This window comes from Pavona decussata, unplaced genomic scaffold, assembly GCF_977016875.1.
Source record: "Pavona decussata unplaced genomic scaffold, jaPavDecu1.1 SCAFFOLD_143, whole genome shotgun sequence".
NCBI classification, from domain to species: Eukaryota; Metazoa; Cnidaria; class Anthozoa; order Scleractinia; family Agariciidae; genus Pavona; species Pavona decussata.
In genome coordinates this window covers 1,107,856-1,133,809 of record NW_028145556.1, presented here as the reverse complement: position 1 = coordinate 1,133,809, position 25,954 = coordinate 1,107,856, and the positions used below count along the sequence as shown (strand labels likewise).

The following is a 25,954-nucleotide window of genomic DNA, read 5'->3' as shown; positions in this document are numbered from 1 at the left end:
CCTTTGTTCTTGTTATCAATAGGAACTGCGAGGAATCACTGCAGACGTTTTTTGGTTTTAAGTTCTTCGCAAAATACTTTAAGCTGTTATTTATATCAGTGAACGAAGAGTCTTTTGAGAGCTTTAAAAAGAGATCCTAAACGTGGTGTTTTGATCACTGTAAGCCGAGTTTCGATATTTTTCGCCAAGCGGTGCTTAGAGAGGCGAAGTTATTATGCTTAATTAAATTTGTGCATGGCATCATCATCTTCCCGACGCGTGGAAATCAATACCATCTGTTTAATGATAACTTTTTTTACGAAAACGCTAAAACATTGATTTGTATTCCCTAAAGAAAGCACCTTATGAGCTATGAAAGAGTCAAAAGAGTTCCAATTGTAATTCACTGTAAGCAAACTGGTATTTGATGTTGTGCACTTTGTTTGTTACGAGTGAAGACGTGGTCGATCGTAATTAAGTTTATGTTTCTAAAATACTTGCTTCTAGCGAAGAGATTCCAAAATATCAGACCAAAAAAGGAAGAAACAAAAGGAAAACTCAGCGTGGAAGTCGCATTCTGATTATACTTAATGACGCATTGACAAACAATAACATCAGCTCTTTGGCCTATGTAGGCACGCGCTCTTTTCAGTTGACCTTATTTACATTTTATATTCAGCGATGCTCTAACTGTTAGCTGAAAAGCGAGAATCTGTTATAGATCGCTGTCATTAAAAATGACAGATAAACAAATCGGCAAATCCATGTATCCGTTTAGCGAACGAAATTTGTTTATTAATTATTCGTTAGTTTGCAGGACGGGAAGCTGTTTTTAAAACTCTCGATACTGGAGCGGCGCGTTGTGAGTCGATGTGTTCATGGTGACTCATTTCTCTAACCTCCCCAGGGAACTTCCACAGGCCAGCAGAAAACTCTAAAACAAAAGATAAAATATCTCACCTACTTCAAAGACTTTGCGATCTTCGGAAACATGCTCTTTTGTCGGAAATTGTTCGACAAAAGAGAGAACAATAGCTTGAATATATGAATACTTAACGACCCCAAAATTTGGGGTACACACTTAAATCGGCGTGAAATTGTAATGCATATATTTTTCAAACTTTAATTTAAGGAGCCGTTATTATATTTTCCTTCAGTATAGCTCTGGCCCTGAGGAAGACTAATTCTATTAGTCGAAATATTGGCCACTAATAAATCTGCCCTTTGCCGTAGTGCCAGCCTTGCATTCAGTTTTGTATTTTCACGTTCAAGTGACCCCTGACATGAGGTCTTTCACAAGAGAGATCCGGCAAAATTACCAGCAAGTTTAATTCCTGCGTTGTGTGGACCTCTACATTCAAAAGTTTTCAAATTTATCTATTATTAATTTAACTAACGAACAAACCTGCCGCAGCGTTCTAGCCACCAAACATTCGATAACTGAGCCTCTGTCGTCATGCAACAGATGCACTTCGTCAATGATTAATAACTTCACAAGCTGAGCTAGTGCCACATCACCAGTGCTCTTTCGCGTTACCACGTCCCACTTTTCAGGCGTGGTTACCAACATCTGTAAAGAAAAACAGGACCGCTGACCGTTTCCACAAAGCCACTTGTCACTATTATAAAATAAGGCCAAGTACAGAACCTTTTAAATGGTTGATTACTACTTTTCATTTCGAAGTACTGAAGTGGGCATTAAACGGTAACATGACTGAATTTTCTGCTGTTGCAATTGAATCTGATTATGCGAATTTTAACAGGAGAAAGAAACGGATCGAAACGCACCAAGTACTTTTTACAGTCTTCACAGCCAGTAACTAACTGACAAACGACAGATAACATCGTGACTTAATTCACCAATCACATCAACAGCTAGAGACTATACCATCCCCTGACGATCCATTTTACTCCGGTGATGACTTCCGCTCAGATTGTCGCAATGTCATTCAATGTCTGACCTCAAACAGTCCTTCTCATGACTGCAATCACCCGGATGGTCATAATGATGATCCCGGATGACCGCCGCCTGGTTAGCTCAGTTGGATGAGCACCAGACTGTGGAGCGGTAGGCCTGGGTTCGATTCCCGGCCGGAACAACGCTCAGGGTCTTTAAAGAACTGAGGAGAAAGTGCTGCCTTTGCTCTGCAAATGGTTAGACTTTCTAGTCTTCTCTGATAAGGAAGAAAACTGTTGGCCCCATCTCTAGAACTTTAACTCCTAGTGTCTATCTCTCAAATTCACATTCACATTAGTGTTCATTCATAACTCATTACTATAGTAATTGTACACTGCGCCAAAAGCAGTCTGGCAAAGTCCCCCACACAGTGGTGTAAAATAAAATTATCCCTGAAAATTATTCCTGAAAAGGGGGGAGTGGATAATAAGATATTTAATTTGATAATTTACCTACTGTACTTATGAGAAGAAGGAAGGTCTTGCCGCCATACCTGAGTCCTGAGAATCTCAGCTTTTGTCAATTGCATATCTCCAGTGAGTTCTTTGACTGAAATCCCCAAAGATGAAAGTCGCTTCCCAAAATTTTGAACCATCTCAGCTGCAAGAGCCTTCATAGGAGCCACATAAATGATCTGAAAGAAAAGCAAAACATTGTAGGTCACGATTTTAAATCGCATTCACTTCTTTTTCCTCCAGATTAATAATAACAAAGGATTTGAAAAAAAATTTCAGAATAAAAAGTAGCGCGATTAAAACATGACTTTTCGGCGACGACATTTGATAATGGTGACATGTCGTCGCCGAAACGTCATGTTTTAATCTCGCTACTTTTTATTCTGAAATGTTTTTCCTCCAGATATCTCCTGAAAAATTGACCACGGCCACTTGAGCCTGCCTCGAATAGCTCAAAAGCTGCATGCGGGTCCTCAAACTTTTTCAATTAATGTAATTGTGTTAGTAAATAAAGTTGATGTTGTTTTTATCCAGAAATACAGGTAACTCTAAATTTGGGCACATCATGTACATGTAAGACATAGTTATCTGTCATTTTCACATGATTTCATATGTTTAGGTGAAGATTATGACTCGGGTACATTTTGTGATGTCCAACGTAAGAAGCATGCATCTCATTAGGATTTCTGAACAAACATGTTAGGTAGCGAAGACTGCCTGAAAACTATTGTGACCTTACATTCCATTTACAGTTTGACGCGCCTTACCGTGGCTACCCATCAAACTCTTTTTTACAAGTTAGCCATAAAATACAAAACGACATGTTTTCAATAATTCGTTGTTGCGTCACTTGCCTGTTGGATTTTGCAAGGAGGCGTGACTGTTAATCAAATTTGCGTATGTTGCGTCACTTGCCTGTTGGACTTTGCAAGGAGGCGTGACTGTTAATCAAATGTGTGTATCCTGATTGGCTAACTTGTAAAAAAAGTTTGTTGGGTGGCCACGGTACAGTGCGTCGCACTATAAACATACAAAGGAACTCACCTTAAATTTGTCTTTTTTGATGACTCCTTCTTCAATGTTCTGTTTTATCTCCCTTAGGATCGTTAACATGGCGATGTTAGTTTTGCCAGCTCCAGTTGGTGCACTAATCAGTAAGTTTTCATTCGTGTTGTATGCTGCATCAAACACAATTGACTGAATCCTATTCAGTCGCTTCATCCCTTGGAAACCCATCTGACCAATCTAAAAACAGATGAAGCAACAGTTATGCACAGCCAGTTTGAAATCTGAGAGTTCCCCCCTCCTGCAAACACTTTGCATGTGTCCATGAACACGTGTCATGTATGCAATATTGGAATTTGTTAGAGAGCTTATTCATAAATGGCAGCCGATTTATAATTACTCTTTTCAATATATATGTTAATAAGCCCTACTAACCTCATTTTATCTGGTAAAAATTCTATTGAATTTTACACATGCTAAGGAGCTACAATCCTGGCCAAAATGTTCAGGACTGAGGCCTTGCTGAGGCCGACCTGTTCATGGTTTCATTCTCCCACCCCCTCCCCTCCTCCCCCCCCCCCCCCTCTTTCCCCCTTACAATGTTGACGAAAAAAGGTGAATCTGTGAGTGTTATGTCTACTGGGGGGGATTACGTTAATGAGCAGCTTACAGCAAATATGTTATAAATGATGTCAAGACAAAGTTACATGGAAAAAGAGCCAAGAGTCCCTAACTCAATTGGCGAGGATTGTAGTAAAGTTAATTTTCATGAAAATAAAAGAATAATTTCTTGGCTGCCATTTATGAATAAGGTCTTGGCACACATCCTTTAAGTAGACACGTGCAGAAAAGTTTTTCAGTCTTGCTGTTTTGTTTTCATGCTTGCCATTTGCCGCTGTGTTTTGTTGAGCACCACTTGCAATCTAATAAAATATTTCAGTATTTTCTTTCCACTGTTGCACAGCCAGTTTAATAGTTGGACAAATTTAAAAACAGGCAAACCAGCACCACCCTCACCTCATCCAGTGATGAAATAGGTATCGGTGTTTCAAATTCCCGCGGTGGCACAGGTGTGTTGGGAGGAATAACGACCTCTTCAAATATTTTGGTGTTTTTACGTTTAGCATCTGCTGGCAAAGCAATCTGTCAAAAACAATCACAACAAAACAAATAACCAGATAACTAAAACAAACTTGTTGTAAAAGCATTTTAGTCTTGACCTAAATATTTTTGGAGAAAATATTTAAAACCATCTATATGAAATTATAGCATAGGATACTCTTGCACTGTAGTTATACATAGGTCTATAATCTTCAGGCCCCAGTTGTTCAAAGAGTGGATAATTTTATCCACTGGATAGGTTGCTATCCGGCAGTTAAAATGTGTGCAGTATTTTCCCGATAATCCTAAAATTTGTGAATAGAGTAGAAGGATATATCAAATTAAAGTATGGGATTGCGTGGAAAACTTGCCAGAAGCGTTGGTTGGAGTACATTTGCTCCGCTGGATAGCAACTTATCCAGTGGATAAAGTTATCCACTCTTTGAACAACTAGGACCAGAGATCTTTAAGGGTCTACCTATGACCCAATAACCTCGCCAACACATTACCTTTGGTTATCAACTCAAAACCAAATAAATTATTACCAATAAAATTATGAAATTAGTACCTCTCAACTCTGTTGACAAAACCAAATCTTCATTACCCCCTCTCAGTTTTTAGTTTAAGACGAGCTGTAATGATAAAACATCCCAAGAAGTGCACTATACCTTGGTGTCTGAAATGAATGCTGTGGCTCGCTGTGTCTCAGCCAAAGCATCAAATACATACGGATAAACCTGGGATGACTGGGTGCTCCGTTTTGGTCGTGAAAATAAGGGAACGCTGGTCGCTGCCTGAAGTGCAATCTCCCTTAAAAACAATATACATAATATATTGAATAAGTGCAAACTTTACAGTGATAAAACAATCAAAATTGTGATGAAAATTTAATGACATGTTTAACATACAGTAACTGCAGTACATCAACCAGGATTATTTCAAAGGTTTACCCAGATTGAAGTCTTCTTATTTGAAAGACAGGTGAAATTATTGAAGTTTATTACAAACCTTTGTGATTTCATGGATTCAGGATCAAAGCCAACACTTCTGAGATAAGTTTCTTGGTCAACATCCTGTTCATCCGATGCTGCATTCCTGTCTCGGCGAGCCTGGCGTCGCTCTTCTTTCCGTTCTTCTTTCCTCACTTGTCGCATCAACTGCTTCTCTTGTTCAGACTGTAAATTAATAAAAAATAATTTTTAATAGGTTGTGGTGTTACAAAATTACCTTCATTAAGAGGACCAAAATTACATAAACTACTGGATAACCAGTGATGATACCAGACATGTATTTCACTCTTGTTAAAAAAAGATATTGCTTCTTTGGTTGTTTGTTTGTTCATTGTCACAATCTTGCTTTCCTTACTGTTAAAGTGGATTGCTGTTACAGTGTAGTGTATTGTGTCAGCAAATTCTGGGGCTGAAGGTTTATCTGCGACCATTAACGTTTGTCTTTAATTAGGACTAGTATAGAAGAAAGGTAGAACTGCTCTATAACAGAAGCCACTGGGATATGCACACTATACCTGCACTGTTACTTGGCATCCATAGGAAGGCTTGTTTGACATTGTTGGGGCCTTGGCTCTGCTGCTCTCTACAAAAACAGAGTTCTTTTAAGCACTTGTGAAATAAATGCAGGGAGAAATGTATCAGTAACACTGGGGAGTTTGCAGTGGGTAAAGAAGCCTGTGCTGCAGACTTACATAACCTTCGAGATAAAACAAAACTGAAAACCATTGGATGGCTGAAATCACCTGGGAAGCTCCGGATTGATACATGCTCAAATTGTACAGTTCCAGAAAAAAATCCATACCCACCCCATGGAAAGTCATTGGAAATTCCTAAGGGGAGGGGGTCTTACAAGTCAAAATTTTAGAGCCAAGTATGAAGCAAAACTGGAATTTCCTGGGGAGGAGGGGGGTGCAAAACAAAAAACCTTCCATGGGGTAGTAGGGATATATTCTGGAACTGCACATTGTCAAATAGTTTTGGATGTGAAGAGTCAAACAGCCTTTTAAACCAAACTCTAATAACATTAGCAAATGATGAAATGTGACTGGAAAGACCAAATCCCCACCAACACTCACCTTTGCTTTCAGTCAAATCAGAAGCACTTTCAGAAGTCGCTATCATAATCCTATGTCTGTTAGCCAGGAGAGTTTGAATGAACTCAAACCGATCAAAACCAAGAAGTTCAAATAACTCATTCTGAAGAGCTGCATTATCTCTATCTGAAGCAAGAATGTCAAATACTGCCGAGCAAAGATCCAAAACTGACAGGCCACTGGAACTGTCAGCAAAATACAGTTCACACTGATCTCTCAACCAGGATCCATTTATACCACTGTTGTCATCAGCTACATCACTTCCTTTTTCTTTTTCTCTCAAGATGGTTGGTTCTTCTTTGATTGATGGAAAACTTATTTTTTGTTCAACATCTTCATCCTCAGAATCAGAAATCAAATCATCATCACACAATAGGTCTTTCTTTTTCAATGGCATAAATTTTATGTCACTACCGAACTCTTTTGAAGGTTCATCTTGTCTCCCTTCACTTCTCTTATTAATAGTTGCTAAACAGTCTTCAGGAAGAAGTGAAATTATGTTCTTGACTATGTGGCAAGCCTTGGTGGCTGAAGATGCTGGGAATGCTCCAAAAAAGTTCTTCAGTTTTATACTTTCAGCCTTTCCAATGTGATCTGCTTCCTGTAAAGTTATGAAAACAAATACTGATGCACTTTCCACAGCTTCTCCAGATGAATCTTTGCCAACTAAGGGAAAAAAGGTGAGCAAATAATTTATTAAGAACTAAGTAAATAGTTATTTTATATTACATGACTGTATAGTTATGAAACAGCTTGAATGCACACCTTTAAACTTAAACTGTGTTGTACTATTTTTTTGTGACACAGCAAGCAAACACAGGTGTTTGAAAATAAAATAATAAAATATTAAAGGGCTGGCACAATTCACTATCTCTTTCAAACTAAAGTTACCTGAGCTTACATATTTCTTTAAATATAAATTATATATCAACAAAATAATAATCTGGATTTCTTTTAGTTTCAATCAACTATTCAGGTTACTTCAAATAAAATTATATTACTACATACCTATTTCTGCAGAAGTTTGAACAAGCTCCTTCAATAATGTCTTGACCTGCAGAAATTGGAATTTCAATCATCTCTGTTATTATTTTTCATTCAGCATTGTGTAACAACGTGTCATAATTTGGTCTGTGATAGTTTTATGCCAAGCAGCCGACAAAGTGCCAATGCCAATGAAATGTTACGGAGACGGTCATGTCAACCTTGCTCCCTGCTCCCCTGATTGTTAACACGTATGGTATATGTATAATTAACCAGGAGAGAAATCCTGGATATATTAATTTCTTGGATAACAACAGTTCATTTGAACGGTACAATTTTTCAAAAGTCAATACCTATGACGCATTATCTTTGTCTTACACTGATTTATGACAAAGACCACAATAGTGTGCCAGTACTCTGAGCAATTTGGAAACCCATACTGAAGATCTTCTGCATTAACCTAATATATAAAATGCAGCCTGGTCTGAATCACGGAGGTAGGTAATAGGGACCAAATTTTAGCCCCTAAAATTTAATATCTGAGAAAGATGAGTAATGCACATGAAGGGAGACAAGGTGGCACTGGGTCTCGTTGCTGGGACAAGTTTCCCGGTCCCCTCTCCCCCCCCCCCCTCCCCCTCCCTTGGCACCCTATGAAAGACCTTAGTTGAGTTCGAATATCAAAAGACACTTCTCTAAATTGCAGACCGTGATTTACATACCTCTTGAGTGGCAATTCTGTCAAAACCGGTCGCGTCTAATATCAAACCTTTTAACTCGGGCCACGATAAAGTTTTCTCAAGCTGCTTCTTTGATCTCAGCTGTCGCTTCCTTTTCAAAACTTCGTCGTTTTCTGGCGGTCGTGAGTTTGGAGACGAGAGCCCTGAGAAAGCTCGCAAGAAGCCTGTTAATCTTGGAAGTTCTATTGGTGGCATTTTGTTCAGCACGGAACTTCAATGAAGAAAATCAGCTGAATCCGCTGAAATCGCCAATCTGTCCACCATTTTTCTTTTATTCTGAGCCCTCGGCTCCTGAATTAGCGGTATCTCAATCGCAAAGTACCTACGCTATGTATGATGGCCTAAGTCATCTTTGTTATCCGCCATGTCGAGTTCTGAGAGAAAGTGAGTTTTTACCGGCAGAAAATGTGAGTAGTCTATAGAAATTTAAGAGATTTCAGCTCGTAAGGCGTATAGTATTGTTTAATGAGGGAAATTATTAATAAGAAGTGGCTTCATGATCTGGCACAAACCTCGGACCACTTGAATATCGTCTCTTCCCCACTATCAGCGCGCGCGCTCTGTTGAATGATGATGTTGAAAGCGAGTTAAGGGCTCCCCGAATTAGGCTTCTTACCTGTAAATGACAGCGAGGGCAAAAAGATAACTTGGTTGAGGAAAAAACGTTTCCTCCTGAAAAGCGATTTTTAGGGGAATGAAAGTTTGGAATAAGTTCAATCATTGTCCATTTGTACAGTATCTATGCAGTAACAATAAATTAGCTTTATTTATTACGTTTTTGTGATAGGTGTTTTTTAATGGCCGTTTTCACGCTGAAGACGGAACATCCTTCTAAATGGATATAAAATTAGACGGATTTTCTATGAAACCCTCTTGTTTTCACATTAAGATGTATAATCCATCTCGGAAGAATAATCCGTGACCTCTAGTGTGTAAACGGCTAATGAAATGTAAGCTTAAGTTTGTATCAAAATAAGGAAGAGGTCTTGCAGTTTCGATTTTTGGTGCAAAGCTGTCTTGGAAGTGTTTTGCAAAGCTAACAAAGTCTCAGGCCCACAGGAAAAATATCATCTCAGAAAGTCTCGAACTTACATGTACCATTCACCAACCCTTAATACTACGAAAACCACCGATGCATGGAATGGGACCGAATTTTCGTATCACCACCCCGCCCACTTTCGTTAACAAATTCCATAAATTCCTGGGGCCCCGTGACTTTGCCGCCATTGAAGTGTCGCCGTGGCCGCTTGTCTGAAGTAGTACAGTAGAAATGGCGCCGAGCAGCGACAGTAGAAAAACATATCACTGAAATCATGGAAAGATACGTGTTTAAAATTGCGGGTCCAAGTGGAAAATGGATAAAGATTTTTATGAGTACAGAGGAGGTTAAACGGGCCTTGTTAGCTTTTTACAGGTCCATTTTCCATCGGTCATGTTGTTTCGGAGTACTCGCCGAATAGTTGTACTCGATGTTCCTGCAGCAATGTTACAATGCTCATTCATATGCTTATAAAACTCACCAGCAGTCATTGAAGCTCTATCAGTCTTTAGAAATCTTATAAAGTAAATATCGTCCTGCTGAATTTGCTTTACGCCAGCTGCACGCATTTTCGTGATTCCTGTATCGCCTTTTTTATCACTTCTTTCCAAATTTTCGGCACAGTATCAAATTTGACCCTGTTTCTCTCAGCAATGGCTGAGAAATTTCCAGGGAAAAAGCCAGTTACAAAGTCACCGCCATATTCAACAATATCTTCTACTATTTTTCTTCTCAAATCAATTTGAAGAGGTCTCCCGTTGATATAACATCTACTGGCCTCGTTTACTGGTAGCTTCTGCCATCGCAACAACGACTCTCGTGTTTGTTTTTACTAGTAAAAAAACCGCGCAAAGTTGCCGCCCACTGCCAGTATCCAGGAATTTGTGGAATTTGTTAACGAAAGTGGGCGGGGCAGTGATAGGAAAATTCGGTCCCATTCCACGCATCGGTGGTTTTCGTAGTATCTGGTGGGAATGTAAAATTTGATACTTGTGACTTTTTGTGGCTTTTTTTTTGTTACCTTAATTTAAGGGCTGAATCAACTAGAAAAGAGACACAAGAAATACAAGCCGATGGTGAAACTGACCAAAGTGCAACATCATTCATGCGCAATGCAATGGTTAGTAGTACAATGGTCAGTGGTGAAGCCTCAGAAACTGATGATGAAGATGAGGACGAAGTTGGTGACAGTGTGAAGAATGTAAAGGAAGATGCCGAGTTAGAGGCAGAGAGTAAACTTTTGAAAGAAGAGCAAGAATTTGACACTGAAATACATGAATTTGAGTTGGAAACAGGTGCAGAAGTGAAGGCCAAAAGGCAGAAGATTGTCTACAAGTTTGATTCGTAAGTGTACATCTCATAAAGTTGCTAAATATGTCGTACAATCCTGACCATAAAATACCGATGGAACATATTCATAGTACTAGGTTTTCTTAAATCATTTAAATCATTCAGTGCTTCTCATGGTCACGTGCTCCCTGTTCTCCACTCCATCATGAAAAGTAAACACAATCAAAAAATGAAAAATACACATTGTTGTACATTTTTCTTAAAAACGCCATAATTTTAAAGAGGAGTGCTAGCATAATTTTATAATAATTTATTATAAGTGTGTGTTATTTCAGCATAGAGGTTAACTCAAATTAATCAAACTTTAAACAAGTATTGTTGCCAGATTAGAATCTGTTACACTGTGTTGTAGTGATGCTGTTTCTTTCAACTTTGTTTATCTGTTATTTTTTTTTTTTTGTTTTTATTTCCTTTTACATGTAAACTTTGGATACCTTTGCTGCAAATGAAAAAGGCCCTTCCACAGGAAGCTAAGTAAGTTCTGGTGCTGCAATGCTTGAGGCATTTTAAGTACCTGAGTGAATGAATCACAGTTAACTACAAAATACCCTCAGGTGAAAACTAAATTGATTTATCACAACACAATCTCCTCATAATAATATATTTGGAAATGGCTTGATTCTTGTAGGTTAATATTAATTTTTTCACTAGATGCAACTTGCCTCCCTTAATACGTGAATCATAGTAAAGTGTGATTCTTTTCTCATAAGAAACAAGCCCACACTCATGCCTGGTAACAGCTATTGAGCAGTATGGACAGTTCCCATGGCAAAGTAAATTAATTATCCAGACTAATAATTTTCCTATCTAATAGGGGAGAGAAATTTGGTACTGCGAAGTGACCTTGTGGAAGGTTTAACACAATTTTACAAGTCAGCTGGTTCCAAACTGGAAAGCTCCACATTTTACCTCAGCAGAGCACAAACAGCAGCTCAGGTAATGGATTTTTGGTGCCATTATTTGCTTCTATTTTAAAACAATTTCGTAAGCAGCTGTATGTCAGGGGCGTATCCAGGAAAAAGTGTTTGTTTTCTGATAATGCGAGCACTATCAGTTCTATGGGGTCCAGGTGCATGTTTCCCCAGGAAATTTTTAAATGTTAACTCTTGAAAGTGTGATTTCCTGGGTTTTCAAGTCACTCTGAAAGGCATTTTCCATAATATTAAACCTGGGAATTGTTTCTTATTCTAAAAATATATATTTATTTTCATGCAAATCTTACCGTTTTATGTAAAATAATCCTTTGAATTTCCAGTGGGTGTATTGCCTGGACCCTATTTCAGGCCAAACTAACAATGTTCAGTTTTTGGTATGGTCACTTTGTTTGGCAAGAGTCTGGAAAAGAGACGTAATGCACACTGATTCCTGGCCAGTGGTTCCCTTGAAGACAGGATTGCATCCAATTACAGACTACAGTTACTGTCTCTAACCCAATTTCAAGTACAAAAATGGTTTAAAAAACTGTCTTCTTTGGAACACCATACTTGCCTGTATGGCTTAATACACAGGAGAGTCCCCCACACATGCCCACTTTTGCTGGCTTCTCTCCAACTGCTGCACAATCACTGACCCCTTCAGAGGTTAAGATGTTTTAGCCTGCATAGCTGGCAGTTTGATTGGCAGAGCCATGAGAAAGGAGACAAAAATGAGCAGCAACTTGCCATGAGAAGATAGGATGGGGATGTCCCCTGATTCGTCTCTCGGCTTTGCCGCTCATTTTCTACTTCCCTTGTTTTCACTGGCTACACGATGTGCCACCAAACCCCAATGAAGCCACCAGCTACGTAGACTAAAGATGTTAGTATTAGGGTGGTTTGTAACAAGGACTGTGTCTGTATTTCTCTTTCTTTGCAGGATGTCTCGCATAACACAAGTATGATGCTGGAAGATCTCACTCACCTTTCAACTTTGCTAGAAAGTGTTCTTGAGACAGAAAAAATGATCCCTCTAAAAATTAAGACAAAAAATCCATCAGACACTGCCTAAGAAATATGCCACTGCGGTTTGTCAGTTTGATGGGAAAACACATGAGGTGGAAAAATAAATGAATAAATTAATTACTGTTACAGAAAGAGACACTTTTTGCTCCTTTTTGTAACATTTCCCCCAATATAACGTTACAAAAACGTACACGTTTTGCTCCTTTTTGTAACTTTGATCCCTAGTGTAATGTTACTTAAGGGAGTAACTATGTTCTTTTTGTAACTCTGTAATTAAACTTAACTATATCAAACACAGACCACAATGTTTGGGCAACACAGTTTATTGACCAGCAAAGTGAGACAGTGACAACTAAACTGCTTAAGGGTGGTGTGGGTGGGGAAGCATTGACTACCTCCGAACTAGCTGAACAGCGGATTGGTTGAACAATAAGTGAAAGTTGACAGCTAGGAGGTGTGTCATCTAATGGTAATTATCCATCATCACCAAGGGTAATCTTGGTACATTTTTGGTGGGTTACTGGTCCTTGTTTTCGGTCCTTGTTTTCCATTCGCAAATAAGGAGTTAAAGGCACAATGATCAATTTATCAGGACATGCAACTAAGGGTGCGTTTCTTTAGGGAAAATCCGAATCCGGATTTTTGATCCAAGATCACTCGGATCATGGTACATCAAAGGAACCGATGATTCCTTACCCAGAGTGGATTCGTCGGTTCCTTTGATACACCATGATCGGAGTGATCTTGGATCAAAAATCCGGATTCGGATTTTCCCAAAGAAACGCACCTTAAGTCATTATGCATCCGTTATTTCACCATTTCTCTCACCGTAAAATGTTCTCATTTGCAGCAATTTTTAAGTAGTTTGAAAATTAACAAAAAGATTGTTATTCTCAGATCAGACATTAGTTATAACTTTCAACTCAACAATTTGCTGTGAGTAAAACTCAGTAGAGAGGAGCTTTAAAACGTTTACAACATAAGTATGGTTATAGCCTGCGTTAGAGCCGAACTTATCACTCAAGACCTCAATCAGGGATTGTATAGACTGTCTGCGACGCAGGCTTGTATGGTTATAATTGTGCAATTAAAATTTAAATTTCACTGAATAGGTTTCTGCTGTCTTCAGTTGTAGTTCCACCTCCGTTTAATTTTTTTTTTTTTTTTCAAAGTCTAGCCAATAGATCAAGTGCTGCCTATTATCACATTTCTAGTATCCCATATTTTTATGCCCTCCTGGCGACCAACTGGCCAAAAAGCCTGGAGACTCTGGGTACGAGATTGGGTATGCTTGGGAGCGAAAAGATTGCAGGCTCAGATTTCTTCGAAGACTTTTTTTTTGCTTTCCCCAAGATAAATGAAGTTGTGTTGATTTATCTGAACAATCACTAGCAAATATGATTGAAGCTACTTATTAGAACACCAGAAAGCTATGTAGTGGTGTGTTTTCTACAAAACAAACGCTGCAATTCGCCCCGGCAACGATACCGAGGAATGATGTGTCAACTCAGCTACATCGACCAGATTCAACTTTTCTCTCAATAACCCCTCCCTAAACTCTACTTTTGCTAACGAATTTCTGGTATTCAACACAACAAAAGGCCAGATTTGATTTCCGCGCAGCCCCATACATTGCGGAAATTTCCCAACAAAAAACCCCGTAATTTTAGTAGAAATTAGACAGCTCGAACGCATAAAGGAGGGCTTTAATCTGTGCAGAAGTGACCTTGCCTGTCAGGTTTCTTGTGACATGCTCTGTTGCGCGGCTTACATGTACTCTACATTCTCGTTCCCAGAGCCCTCGTTACCCTTATAAAAAAAGGTTCTTATAAAAAAAAAAAAAAAAATGTCGCAGTACGCAGCCGTTATTAGGATCATCACGCAGAAGCGTTGCGTGACAGGAAACAAGGTTCTTCTTACGATCGTTCACGGCTCACTGACAGCATTCATCAAACTGCAATCACATTTTCTATTTTCGTTTCGTCTTCATCCTCTCCCGATTCGAAGGCATCCAAGTTTATAACTTGCGCACAGGTAAGTGGATTCTCTCACCACTGGCTCCTGTTTGTAATTTTTTATCGTGACCACACTTTCTTTCACGCTTTGCAATTTAAAGCGGAATTGTCGTCCATGACAAGCGCTTTTGTGGGGTGGTAAGTTTGTAGGATGTATGAATCTGCGTGTTGTAGTCAACTCCTATTTTTAATGAATGCTTCAGAGTATTGCAGGGGTTTACTGTTGTAATCACGCGATCGATACTTGTAAACTGAAACAAAGGGGATCTCAGTATTACTCGATTACTAGATCTTACTAGTGCAATAGCGCCCCGATACTTCAAACTAAGTTAACTCGAACTCCCTCATTTGACTTTCCCTTGGCTCAAATTTGCTTCAAAAACGTCAGTCGGTAAAACTCAAATTGCAAAATGTTAGCACATACGTGAATTTAATGTAAATTGATGTAAACAATAATGTTTATTGATGACCTTACAAATAATTCGAAAACTGCAAACGGTCACGAATGTTCAGGGTCGTAACGAGGTATATGGGATCAAGGATCAAAGGCGAAAAATGGGGTGGGGTCAGGGATCACCGGCCCGCGGGATCTGGGATCACAAGCCGTGGGATCGGGATCAGTAGTGCTGCGAGAGGATCAGGGATCAAGTTTTCCCACAGAAAATCAAATACCATCATATAATGACAAAATTCAGTTTTATTGGACGGAAAGAGCTCCCACCGTTACAAATTCAAATGTGTTTTTGCAGTAACATTTTGTTCCGGTTCTAAACTGTATGTAATACGATCTGCTGGACTAGCTTGACTACAAAACGTGGATTTTTTCCCGAATTCTTAAATATATTTATACCATGTTGCCCTTTTTTTTAGTACATATCAGTGAGTCTCTGCTGTGATTGACTCAGTTTGTTGCAGCTATACAGTAACTGACCTACCGAATCTGGGTCTTTGACTTCTGAATAAGGACTTTAGAAAAATAATTATACAATGGACATTGCCTTTTGCTTGCTTGCAGGCTAACTTTATGACTGGATCATGACTGCACTACGTTTTCTTCCCAAGGGAGAAATTCTTAAACTGAGGGGCCGTATTTTACGGTTAGTTCAGATCCACATATTAACTTAATTCTCACACTTTTGATGTCTGTTTTAGAATCCAAGATGTTATCTTTCAAGAACCGGGCAGAGTGGACCCCAGCTCAGGCTCGAACTCAGTTCCGACAGAATTTTTTCCCAGCTGTGCAGACAGGTGGTATTGCAGCTGCTTACACCCAAGTTAGCGTACACTTTGTACCTTCCGCGGAGGCTGAACACTTCGCTGAATTTTGCCGGCTGAACAAGACACCGTGCCCCATTGTCTACAAAAGCAAACCTGGAGAAGTAACAGCTACGCCAATAGCTGCTGGTGTGGACATTCGGTAAGTAGTATTAGAAGTCATCAGCCTGTGTAGCAAGCTTTTCCGTGGAGTCTTGACTACGAGCAGTCCTTCCTCTGGATATGAACATATGAAACATACCGTATTTGAACTGCGGATGAAAGATAAAATAGAAGATCCTCGCAGTTATTTGCGCAACTTAAGAAGTTGCGAATTAAAGAAAATAATCTAAAAAAAGAGCAAGGCTGATTTCACGGTCAGGGAAGTATATTTTCCAATATTTCGAAAGGCAATTAAACGACTCTAAATTCTACAAAACCTTAGACAAAGACATCACCACTGACATTCAAAAACGCATATTAATTTACGTAGAACGCATGCACCGTGACAAGATTATTGACAATCACACTAAACGTTTTTTAATACTGACTGATCCCAAATACACAAACAAGGTAACCCCGGACGTCCCATTGTTTCCAGTAACTCTCACCCTACAGAACGCATCTCTCAGTTTGTAGACTATCACCTCAAACCTCTGGTACAGAATACACAATCCTTCATAAAAGACACTACACACTTCCTTAACAAACTCCAACAACTCGGACAATTACCCAATAACGCCATTCTTGTCACTCTGGACGTTTCTTCTCTCTACACCAACATACCTCATAACAAAGGCATCAACGCGTGTCGACGACACTTCCTCGAAACACGTAACCGCACCCCTTCTACCATAAGTTCCGAAACTTTATGTGACCTCATACGCATGATCCTTATCATGAACAATTTTACGTTCACCGACAAACACTATCTACAGACTCACGGAACTGCTTTGGGAACCAGAATGGCTCCTTCTTACGCCAATTTGTTTCTCGCCAAATTTGAGACGGACGCATTACTACGTGCTCCATTTCAACCATACATATGGTGGCGCTTCATAGACGACATCTTCATGATATGGACACACTCTCTCGACGACCTCCAAACCTTCACTACTTATCTCAATAACATTCACCCCACTATTAAATTCACATCCAATTATTCTCTCACATCTATACCCTTTCTGGACGTCAGTGTGTCTCTCTATAACGGCACTATCACTACCGACCTTTACACTAAGCCTACTGACAAACATCAATACTTGTTACAATCTTCATGTCATCCTAGACACACTAAGAGAGCCATTCCATTCAGCTTAGCTCTCAGACTTCGACGTATTTGTTCTTCTGACGAAACTTTTAAACTCCGAACAAACGAACTCAGAACCTATCTCAACAAACGGGGATACAATCTTTCATTCCTCAACCAAGAAATAGGACGTGTTAACGGCATCCCACGTTCCGACGCTATAGCTACGAAAGACACCTCCGACACCAACCAACCTATACGAGTACCCCTTGTCGTCACATACAATCCAGCCCTTCGTTCTGTATCATCCATTATTCACAAACACTACAACATCCTATCTTCATCTCCCCGCTGCGCAAACGTTTTCAAAGCCACACCTCTTGTTGCCTTCCGACGGACCAACAACCTGAGTGATTTACTTGTTAGCGCCAAACTACGTAATCCCACACAAAACAACCTACCCCATGGATCTTTTCGATGTGGGGACAACTGTTTAACTTGCAACTACATAACAGACGGACGTACCAGCTACACATTTCATTCTACCGGCGAAACTAGACATATTACTCATCATATAGACTGTAACTCTAAAAACGTTATTTACATGGTACACTGCAACCGCTGCCACAAACAATACATAGGAGAAACAAAACGACGACTTAAAGACCGTTTTAACGAACACCGTAGACCAGTCGACAAACAAACAAACAGTTCCAAACCCACCACAGTTTCAGAACATTTTCTTTCTAACGACCATAACGCTTCTGACATGCTACTAATTCCCCTCGAACTCATCAAATCTAATCGTGACAGTGTACGCAAAGCTAGAGAGGCATACCTCATCGACAGAGGTCAAACTATTGAACCCTTAGAGATGAGACATGAACATTTTTCCCGTCTTTCATCTTCCTAGTTATGTAATTAACTCATTGTTACGTATTTTGTTTTCGTTTACCACGTTGTAACGTTAGCTTATACCTATTTACCAGTTTTATTTTCAAATTTCAAATTGTAACGTTTTTGTTTATGTAACTTTAGCCTTTTTTCAGGTATCTATTGTAACTGTTTAGATTGTAACGTATCTTGCCACAGGGACAGTCTCAAACATACCCTGAAGAAGAAAGGCCGTGCCTTTCGAAATATTGGAAAATATACTTCCCTGACCGTGAAATCAGCCTTGCTCTTTTTTTAGATTATTTGCTTTACATTTCTTTGCTGATTAGATCCTTCACTACAGGATCCGGTACTTTTATTTTGTCACGGTGGTCCTTGCAAACACAGTTTATCACTGGTTTTTACTGAACAGAATTAAAGAAAGCCTGAAAACATTCAGGCTTGAACGGGATTCGAACACATTTCCTATGCGATGTCGGTGCAGTGCTCTACCAACTGAGCTATCAAGCCAACTGGGAGCTGGTAATATTGTGAGTTCGTAAAATATAATATACCCGCGAATGATGAATAAATGAATGTAAATATATGAAACATATATTTGAACAGCGGATGAAAGATTAAATAGAAGAAAGATCCTCGCAGTAATTTACGCTCTTCTTTCGGGCATAACGAAATACGCGAGCGCGTATGAAAATGTTTGCCCTCGGTGCCGGAAGTACAGGCGGACACTGGAATTGGGAACGACTTGTCCAGTTCGTGGGGTTCCCATGATTATTCAGCTAAAAACTCGATACCAGGGGTTTTGCTACGTTATCGGAACAACTCAGTTAAGTTTTTTCAAACTGAATGTAAAAACAAAATGGGCCTAGGATGTAAAAACGCAATGGAAAGAAACAACCTTTGACCCTTGAACCTTTTTTGAACCTTGGAAAGTCCATTGACAATGGCCGGCATTTTTTAAACGACCGTGTTTAGCACCCAGGCCTAGGCAATTTCAGCGTTTTCAGACGCGGACAATTGTTGAGCTGTAACCCGCAGCCAGCTAAATACCTTCAAGTTAAGAAACTACTTTTGGTTTTTTAGCGCGCAGCCTCGTTTTCCGCTATGTGAGAAAAAAGAAGGACCACTCGAAGCTTATTTAATCTACCCCATAACAGAAACTTCCATTGCTTGACCCATGTCAATAAAACTATCCACATTAATCGGCCATTTTCATAATGGTGTTATTTGACTTCAACTACGATAACTTTTTTCGTTCATCCTTTCTTTCAGTTTTGTAATCTCAGTGAGGTTTAAAACAAAACAATAGGCATAATTTTAAAGAGCAAAACAAAACTGAAGGATTCTGGTTGTTGAAGTAATATAATACCATCGTGAAAATGCCCTCTACTCACCCTACAGGACCGATCAGACGGCATACGGGATATTCAAGAATGGTGTTTGCGTCAAAACCGTCCCAGACCTCCTCGACATTCCGTTTGATGATTTTGTCACATTCTATCTCGGCTGTAGCCACTCGTTCGAGCTTGCGCTGACAACAGCCGGCCTTCCTGTTCGACATCAACAGGTAAACCGCGCTGTACCAAGCTATAAGACCAAGATTCCTTGCCTTCCCGCGGGTCCATTTTGGGCCGACGTAGTGGCTTCAATGCGCCCAATGCCTCGGGATCTGGTTCAACGGGCCGTGGAAGTAACTGCTGTTTTGGAGCAAGTGCACGGAGCCCCTGTACATATTGGCCATCCCTGCTGGATTAGAGTTCAGGATTTGCTGCATCCTGAATATGATGACGAACCTAATATACAGGACGGAGACGTGTGCTTGTTCTGGGGATGTGGAACAACTGCTCAGGAAGCTTTAGCTAATGCAAGTAAGTTGCATTGTCATTAGTATTAAGGAGGGAGGGAGCGCGAGAGAAGTGGAGTGACTGAGGGTGGGAGGGAGGGAGGGTGAGAGAAGGGAAGATAAGGAGGGAGGGAGGAAGAGCGAGAGAAGTGGAGTGACTGAGGGTGGGAGGGAGGGAGGGAGGGTCAGAGAAGGGGAGGTAAGGAGGGAGGGAGGGACAGCGAGAGAAGTGGAGCGACTGAGGGTGGGAGGGAGGGAGAGTGAGAGAAGGGGAGGTAAGGAGGTAGGGAGGAAGAGCGAGCGAAGTGGAGCGACTGAGGGTGGGAGGGAGGGAGGGAGGGTCAGAGAAGGGGAGGTAAGGAGGGAGGGAGAGACAGCGAGAGAAGTGGAGTGACTGAGGATGGGAGGGAGGGAGGGAGGGTCAGAGAAGGGGAGGCAAGGAGGGAGGGAGGGACAGCGAGAGAAGTGGAGCGACTGAGGGTGGGAGGGAGGGAGGGTGAGAGAAGGGAAGATAAGGAGGGAGGGAGGAAGAGCGAGAGAAGTGGAGTGACTGAGGGTGGGAGGGAGGGAGGGAGGGTCAGAGAAGGGGAGGTAAGGAGGGAGGGAGGGACAGCGAGAGAAGTGGAGCGACTGAGGGTGGGAGGGAGGGAGAGTGAGAGAAGGGGAGGTAAGGAGGGAGGGAGGGACAGCGAGAGAAGTGGAGCGACTGAGGGTGGGAGGGAGGGAGGGTGAGAGAAGGGGAGGTAAGGAGGGAGGGAGGAGGAGCGAGAGAAGTGGAGCGACTGAGGGTGGGAGGGAGGGAGGGAGGGTCAGAGAAGGAGAGATAAGGAGGGAGGGAGGGACAGCGAGAGAAGTGGAGCGACTTAGGGTGGAAGGGAGGGAGGGTGAGAGAAGGGGAGGTAAGGAGGGAGGGAGGAGGAGCGAGAGAAGTGGAGCTGTTCCTGTGAGTTGTCAACAAACTGTTCTACATGGATGAGCATTAAACAAGGAGCCGCACTATTAAAAGGAAATCTCCTCCCACCTTATTAGTCACCGCTTATGAATTTCGAAGTTATTCTGTCAATATTCCAGTGTATATAGAATAGAATGGAATAGAATAGAATAGAATAGAATAGAATAGAAACTTTATTAACGTGTCAATGCCTTATAGCCTGGGAAAATCCCATACTAATTTGGGGACATAAAATAAATAGATACTAAAAAAAGACACATTAAAAATATTTAAAACTGCCTAACATATGTAATAATCGTAGATGATTGCCAAAAAATTGACATAAAAATGATAAGTTTGCATAATCATGATGAGCACAGAGAACAGCCCTTGCAGCCATCATCCAGCAGTTAACTTAAATCACATTTACGAATCTTGTTTTTAATAGTATTTAAAGGTTCTGCGGATCTAACATCCGCGTCGACCATGTGATGTTGACAACTCAGCGTCGATAACGCAATGAGTGGCGGCTTGGTCAGGCAGCGCGGGTTCATGTTTAAACGAAACCAAAATACGAAAGAAAACAGTTGTCGTTCAGACGGCAAGGCATTCATTAACTTTTTGTTTCCAGAACTTCCCCTCATGATAACTTTGAGCCCAAGTGCAAACTGTTGTAACTTCATCACTGATCTTAACAACAAGGATTTCAATAAGATGCAGGCTCCAAAGGATGGTTTTCTTCAGCCACGCGTGATTTTCATATCAGAACGATTCATCTTCGCCTCCTTGGTTTCTGACAAGGCATTGGAACAAATTCAAGAACTGGAAAAACTTGTTGACAAACAGGTCGAAAGCGGTCCATCTCTGGCGAAAGCAGCGATGAGACTCAGTCACGCCACCTCCGTTGCCATGGTAACATTAAGTGATGTTTCTACAAGAGAAGGCGTCAATGTCCTGTCGATCATCAAGGCTGTCATGGCAACCGAGAACAAACAGGTAATTCTGCTGGTTCCAGAGGACAAATGCGCGGAGTGGACAAACGCCATCAACCGTTGTGCTGTTTTGGGGGTTCTGAAAAATCCTGTTTGCGTCGCTAAAATTGAAGCAAGTGATAGTTACTCCAAAGATGATGTCTTACAAGCCTCGCGCCGCGTATTGTCAGCTATGGATGGCTTCAAAATCGAAGATGTCCATCCTGACCGGTATACTGCACTTGTTGGATGCGATAATGAAGTATGTCATGACTTGTTGCACTGCAAGTAAGGTTGTACAACTTTAATGCTAAAATTATTACAAATATTTGCTTTGAAATAGACCCTTCTCCAAAATGCGGCTGAAAATTCAAATAAGTTAAAATTGAAAACGTATACCAGCACTAGAAAGAGCACTTTTACTTTGGTAACCCTGCAAAGTTTCAGCATATCAGGTGTAATATCAGCTCAGGAAATGTAAGTTGAAAAATTAAAAATTTACAGACGTTTGTATGACTGGGGGTATGACGTATACCCCCAGTCATACAAACGTCTATAAATTTGTCAAATTTCGTCTTACATTTCCTAAGCTGATGTAACACCTAATGCGCTGAAACTTTGCAAGGTTACTAAAGTAAAGGTGCTCTTTCCAGTGCTGGTATTAGTTTTCCATTCAAATCAATTTTAACTCATTCAAATCTGTTGCCGCCATTTTGGACAAGGGTCTATTGACCGGAAGCGAACACCTGACCGACTGTGTGCCACACTCTGTAAAAATATTGTTTTATTTTGCTATTCCATTTGTAGGATCATTTGGTATATACAGATACCTTGGTCTTTCAAGTTGAACTATAATTTAGTCTGAGTTAACTTATTACGATGAGTAAGTTCGGTTGAAGGTTTACAGACGAGGAAAGAGCTTTTTGTCCTCAAGATGTAATATTTTAATTTGGAAGTTATCATTTGCATATCTCTGAGAAACTTTGAACAAAATCCAACCTCTCACGCATCCACTCGTTTAAAACTGTACCGTCAGAGGCTTATTTATATTTTCCCAGGAGGATTGTGGGTCGAGTGCGCAGCTGAATTGATAGCAGAGGTTGACGCAAGCTATCCGACAGAAACCGCTGACTACAATTGGCCTGGTGAAGTGATCGCTGCAGCCATGTACACTTTGAATTCTTGCCCAGTCCATTCTCGCTACATCCGAAAGGGACTGGGAGAGCACAAGCCCTTGGAGAAAGACGAGTTCATGATGACGTCTAATGAGGTAAGAAATACTTTAACTTTGTTACCTCTCTTTCCTGCTGTGTTTGGTTCAATAGTGAGTAAACAGCTGTCGTAATGTCCAACTGATCCGAGGAGCCACCTCTTCTCTTGAGCGATCATTTGTCCATCATACTAAATTAATACTTTTTTCAGTCAAATCAATATTTGATAACTCTAACCAGATTAGTCCCCAGCCCTCAACGTGCTTATCGCTTGTTCCGTTTACATAACAGATCATTACAGTACTCCTAACCGCAAATATGGCTGATTGGCTTTGTACGACTGTTAAATGAACCGAGTTAGGCTTGGACCGAACACCCTTACTGGACAGTAGACCTGCACCTTTCAAAAGCTCTATTTTCACTGGACCCTTACAACCTACAGCTGCATTGTTTTTAGGGTTGGGAACATTGTTCTGTTGTTCGTTCTTTTATCCTCTCGACCAACCATGTAAGACGGTGCAGGTCTCCCTTTACTGTAGCACTCGCTTGTTAGGTCCTGTTATCTGTATGCTAAAAGCTTTTTTTTCTTATGTTGACAGCTTTCAACTCTCCTGTCAACGTTTGAAGTCACCTTCAATTCTGAAAAGCTGGAAGATCTTGTGAAGAAAACGAACGCGTTAGCTGCAAAGTCAAAGCTTTCTCAACCGGTGACTTAGTCGTCAAATCTTTTCGGTGAAGCTGACATCGTAAAGCAGCGGTGATATTCAGTTTTAACACATTTATACAGAACTTAAATTTGCAAAGAAAATAGACAAACTAAAACTAGAACAGGTTTGGAAAGATAGATAGACGAATGAAGAGAGTTCAGTAATGATATAGAGAGAGGGTATCAGTAAGAGAGGCAATAATATTTTATTTATATAGCCCTAGGGTCCAAGGCGCTTAACAATAACACCAAGTTTAATGGCCTTAGCTCCCACGAGTCTCCTGTAGCTCAGTCGTAGAGCATCCGAACTAGTAATCGGAAGGTCTTAGGTTCGATTCCTGATAGGAGCATTGGGATTTTTTCCCGAGTATGCCTGTGTCATTCTCTGATTAATACATCATTCTCAATAATCCTTAAGTCAACGTTCTTGATGTTTGCAACTCGTCTCAGGCAGCGAGGCAACTTTTTGATCCGCGTTGTTTTTCTACAATAGAGATTAAGAGTTACAAGTTTAAGGCAAAGGACAGAAATGACCCCGTTTCCGTGTTTATCTTGGATTTGCCGCTCGCTGTTTTCATTTCCTTAGTAAAATTGAATAGTTTCGCGTTAGCATCAACTGAGGCCAGAATTATTTTGCACAAATTTTTATCTACTGTATGTACACATTTTTTCGAGAATACATAAACGTGGATCTCGCGTTTACACAAATATTTACACAAACTATCTTTCCAAGACTAGTCTAGTCTGTACTGCTTTTAAGGTTTTGATAAACTGAAGAGAACCAAAATATTTCACATTCATTTGAACTATGTAGCCTGTTTACACAGCAGATTTGGGTCTGTGACTGTAGTCAAACAAAAACATGCGGATTTCTTCTCGTTCTTAATTTTGCGGCGCTTCATCGCTGCGAGATTGCCTCTAATGGGTGCACCCGAAAGATCTCACATCGAGGCAAAAGAAATGCGGGGTGGTTTATAAAATTCACTGCCGGAGAACTGTGAGGGAGAGTATCTTCGATGTCGGAGATACCGGAAGAGCCTTCGGAATCTGGCTCAAGAAGCACAATTAACAACAACACCAATACAGCTTCGTTAAATTTAAGGCCGTGGGGGGACACCTGAGGAACTCGGGAGATTCCCTGAAGATGTCTTCAACAAGAATCCTCCCGGCGAGGGAACTGGCATCCCTGAGAAGAAGCATCAGAGAGGCCATCGCGCGATTTCCCCTTTTAGCACCTGCCACGCAAGGATAGGTTGTTGACAACGATTTGGGCAGCACAATAAAACTTGTTCCACGTGAAGTAACGGCAGAGAAAGGAAAACTGTCAGTACGCCTTTCCTGGTAGTGTACCGATAATTTAGTCACCCCGTGCAGCTCTAGTGATGTCCTGCTCCGAAACTACTTGCAAAGAACCAGCTGCTTGCTCGAAAACCTTGTCGTTATCGATCTAGCTGCTAGGCATTTCCTTGCATATAACATATATTCAGTGTAAAATGTAATTTATATTCTATATGTAAAGTCTGTAATATATAACAATTTAAAAATGCAAGAAAAAAGTGAAATAAAGTTGTTGTTCTAGGTGTTGAGTCGCTCACTTGGCGTACCTAGGTTTTGCGAGAAAAAAATGTTTCACTGTTGTGATGGAAACCTTAGCACGCAGTTCAATTAGAAGCTTGCATGAAACTTGACATGACTTGAAATCCTGTCCGCCCATTGGGTTTTCACGAAAGCTCACTAATGCTAAACCCCTAAGATCACCTAACTTCAGTCGAATTAAAGAAAAGAACATTTCGCAGAGTTTTACCAACTATACCGTTCTTTCTCCTTCTGCTTAACCCGAGACCATCCTTAATTAAATTCAGTGGCTCGTTCGAAGTGAATTTTTGCGGAGTAAGTTTCGAGGGATTTAAATTTTTTTCGGGATCTTTTTCTTGCAGTTATTTAAAGATTAAAACCCACAAAAATTCCATGCCCTGCGGTAGACATTTTTAACCGGATGTCACCCGAGTCGAAGCTTGTATAAGGCACTTAAAATTTGAAATATTTGAGGCCCCATTGAATGACAGGCTGTTTATTAACTTTTGCTTTTGAGGAGAAGCTTTTGGAATTTGTACATGGATCAATTCAATAAAAACTATTACACTTGGAGTTGACAAACTGGGCCATGCGCCATGGACATGCGCACACTAAAGGAAACTCAAGGAAGCCGCGTTCAAAAAACGAGTT

General features: G+C 40.6%; 3 protein-coding genes across 3 annotated transcripts in view; 2 read left to right on the top strand and 1 right to left on the bottom strand.

Annotated features, from left to right (window-relative positions):
* The window catches only part of LOC146466504 (activating signal cointegrator 1 complex subunit 3-like), a 37,444-nt gene extending 28,899 nt beyond the window's left edge, over nt 1-8,545 (bottom strand). Inside the window, exons 1-10 of the mRNA XM_085127297.1 lie at nt 8,308-8,545; nt 7,610-7,655; nt 6,584-7,267; nt 6,023-6,090; nt 5,506-5,672; nt 5,166-5,307; nt 4,414-4,539; nt 3,436-3,636; nt 2,430-2,570; nt 1,385-1,549 (exon numbers count right to left, since the gene is read on the bottom strand). Of these exons, the coding sequence (XP_084983423.1) occupies nt 1,385-1,549; nt 2,430-2,570; nt 3,436-3,636; nt 4,414-4,539; nt 5,166-5,307; nt 5,506-5,672; nt 6,023-6,090; nt 6,584-7,267; nt 7,610-7,655; nt 8,308-8,520 (1,953 nt within the window). The 5' untranslated portion in view covers nt 8,521-8,545. The remainder of the gene's footprint in view (nt 1-1,384; nt 1,550-2,429; nt 2,571-3,435; nt 3,637-4,413; nt 4,540-5,165; nt 5,308-5,505; nt 5,673-6,022; nt 6,091-6,583; nt 7,268-7,609; nt 7,656-8,307) is intronic.
* A 50-nt stretch (nt 8,546-8,595) lies between these two features.
* Nucleotides 8,596-12,890, top strand: LOC146466503 (uncharacterized). The gene is made up of 5 exons (XM_085127305.1): nt 8,596-8,732; nt 10,397-10,708; nt 11,169-11,188; nt 11,529-11,650; nt 12,569-12,890. Coding segments are annotated over exons 1-5 (588 nt in total). The 5' UTR covers nt 8,596-8,730; the 3' UTR covers nt 12,701-12,890.
* A 2,918-nt stretch (nt 12,891-15,808) lies between these two features.
* LOC146466502 (uncharacterized) lies at nt 15,809-25,297 on the top strand. The gene is made up of 5 exons (XM_085127180.1): nt 15,809-16,086; nt 19,468-19,934; nt 21,472-22,077; nt 22,873-23,081; nt 23,622-25,297. Coding segments are annotated over exons 1-4 (1,353 nt in total). The 3' UTR covers nt 22,875-23,081; nt 23,622-25,297.
* The last annotated feature ends 657 nt before the right edge of the window (nt 25,298-25,954 follow it).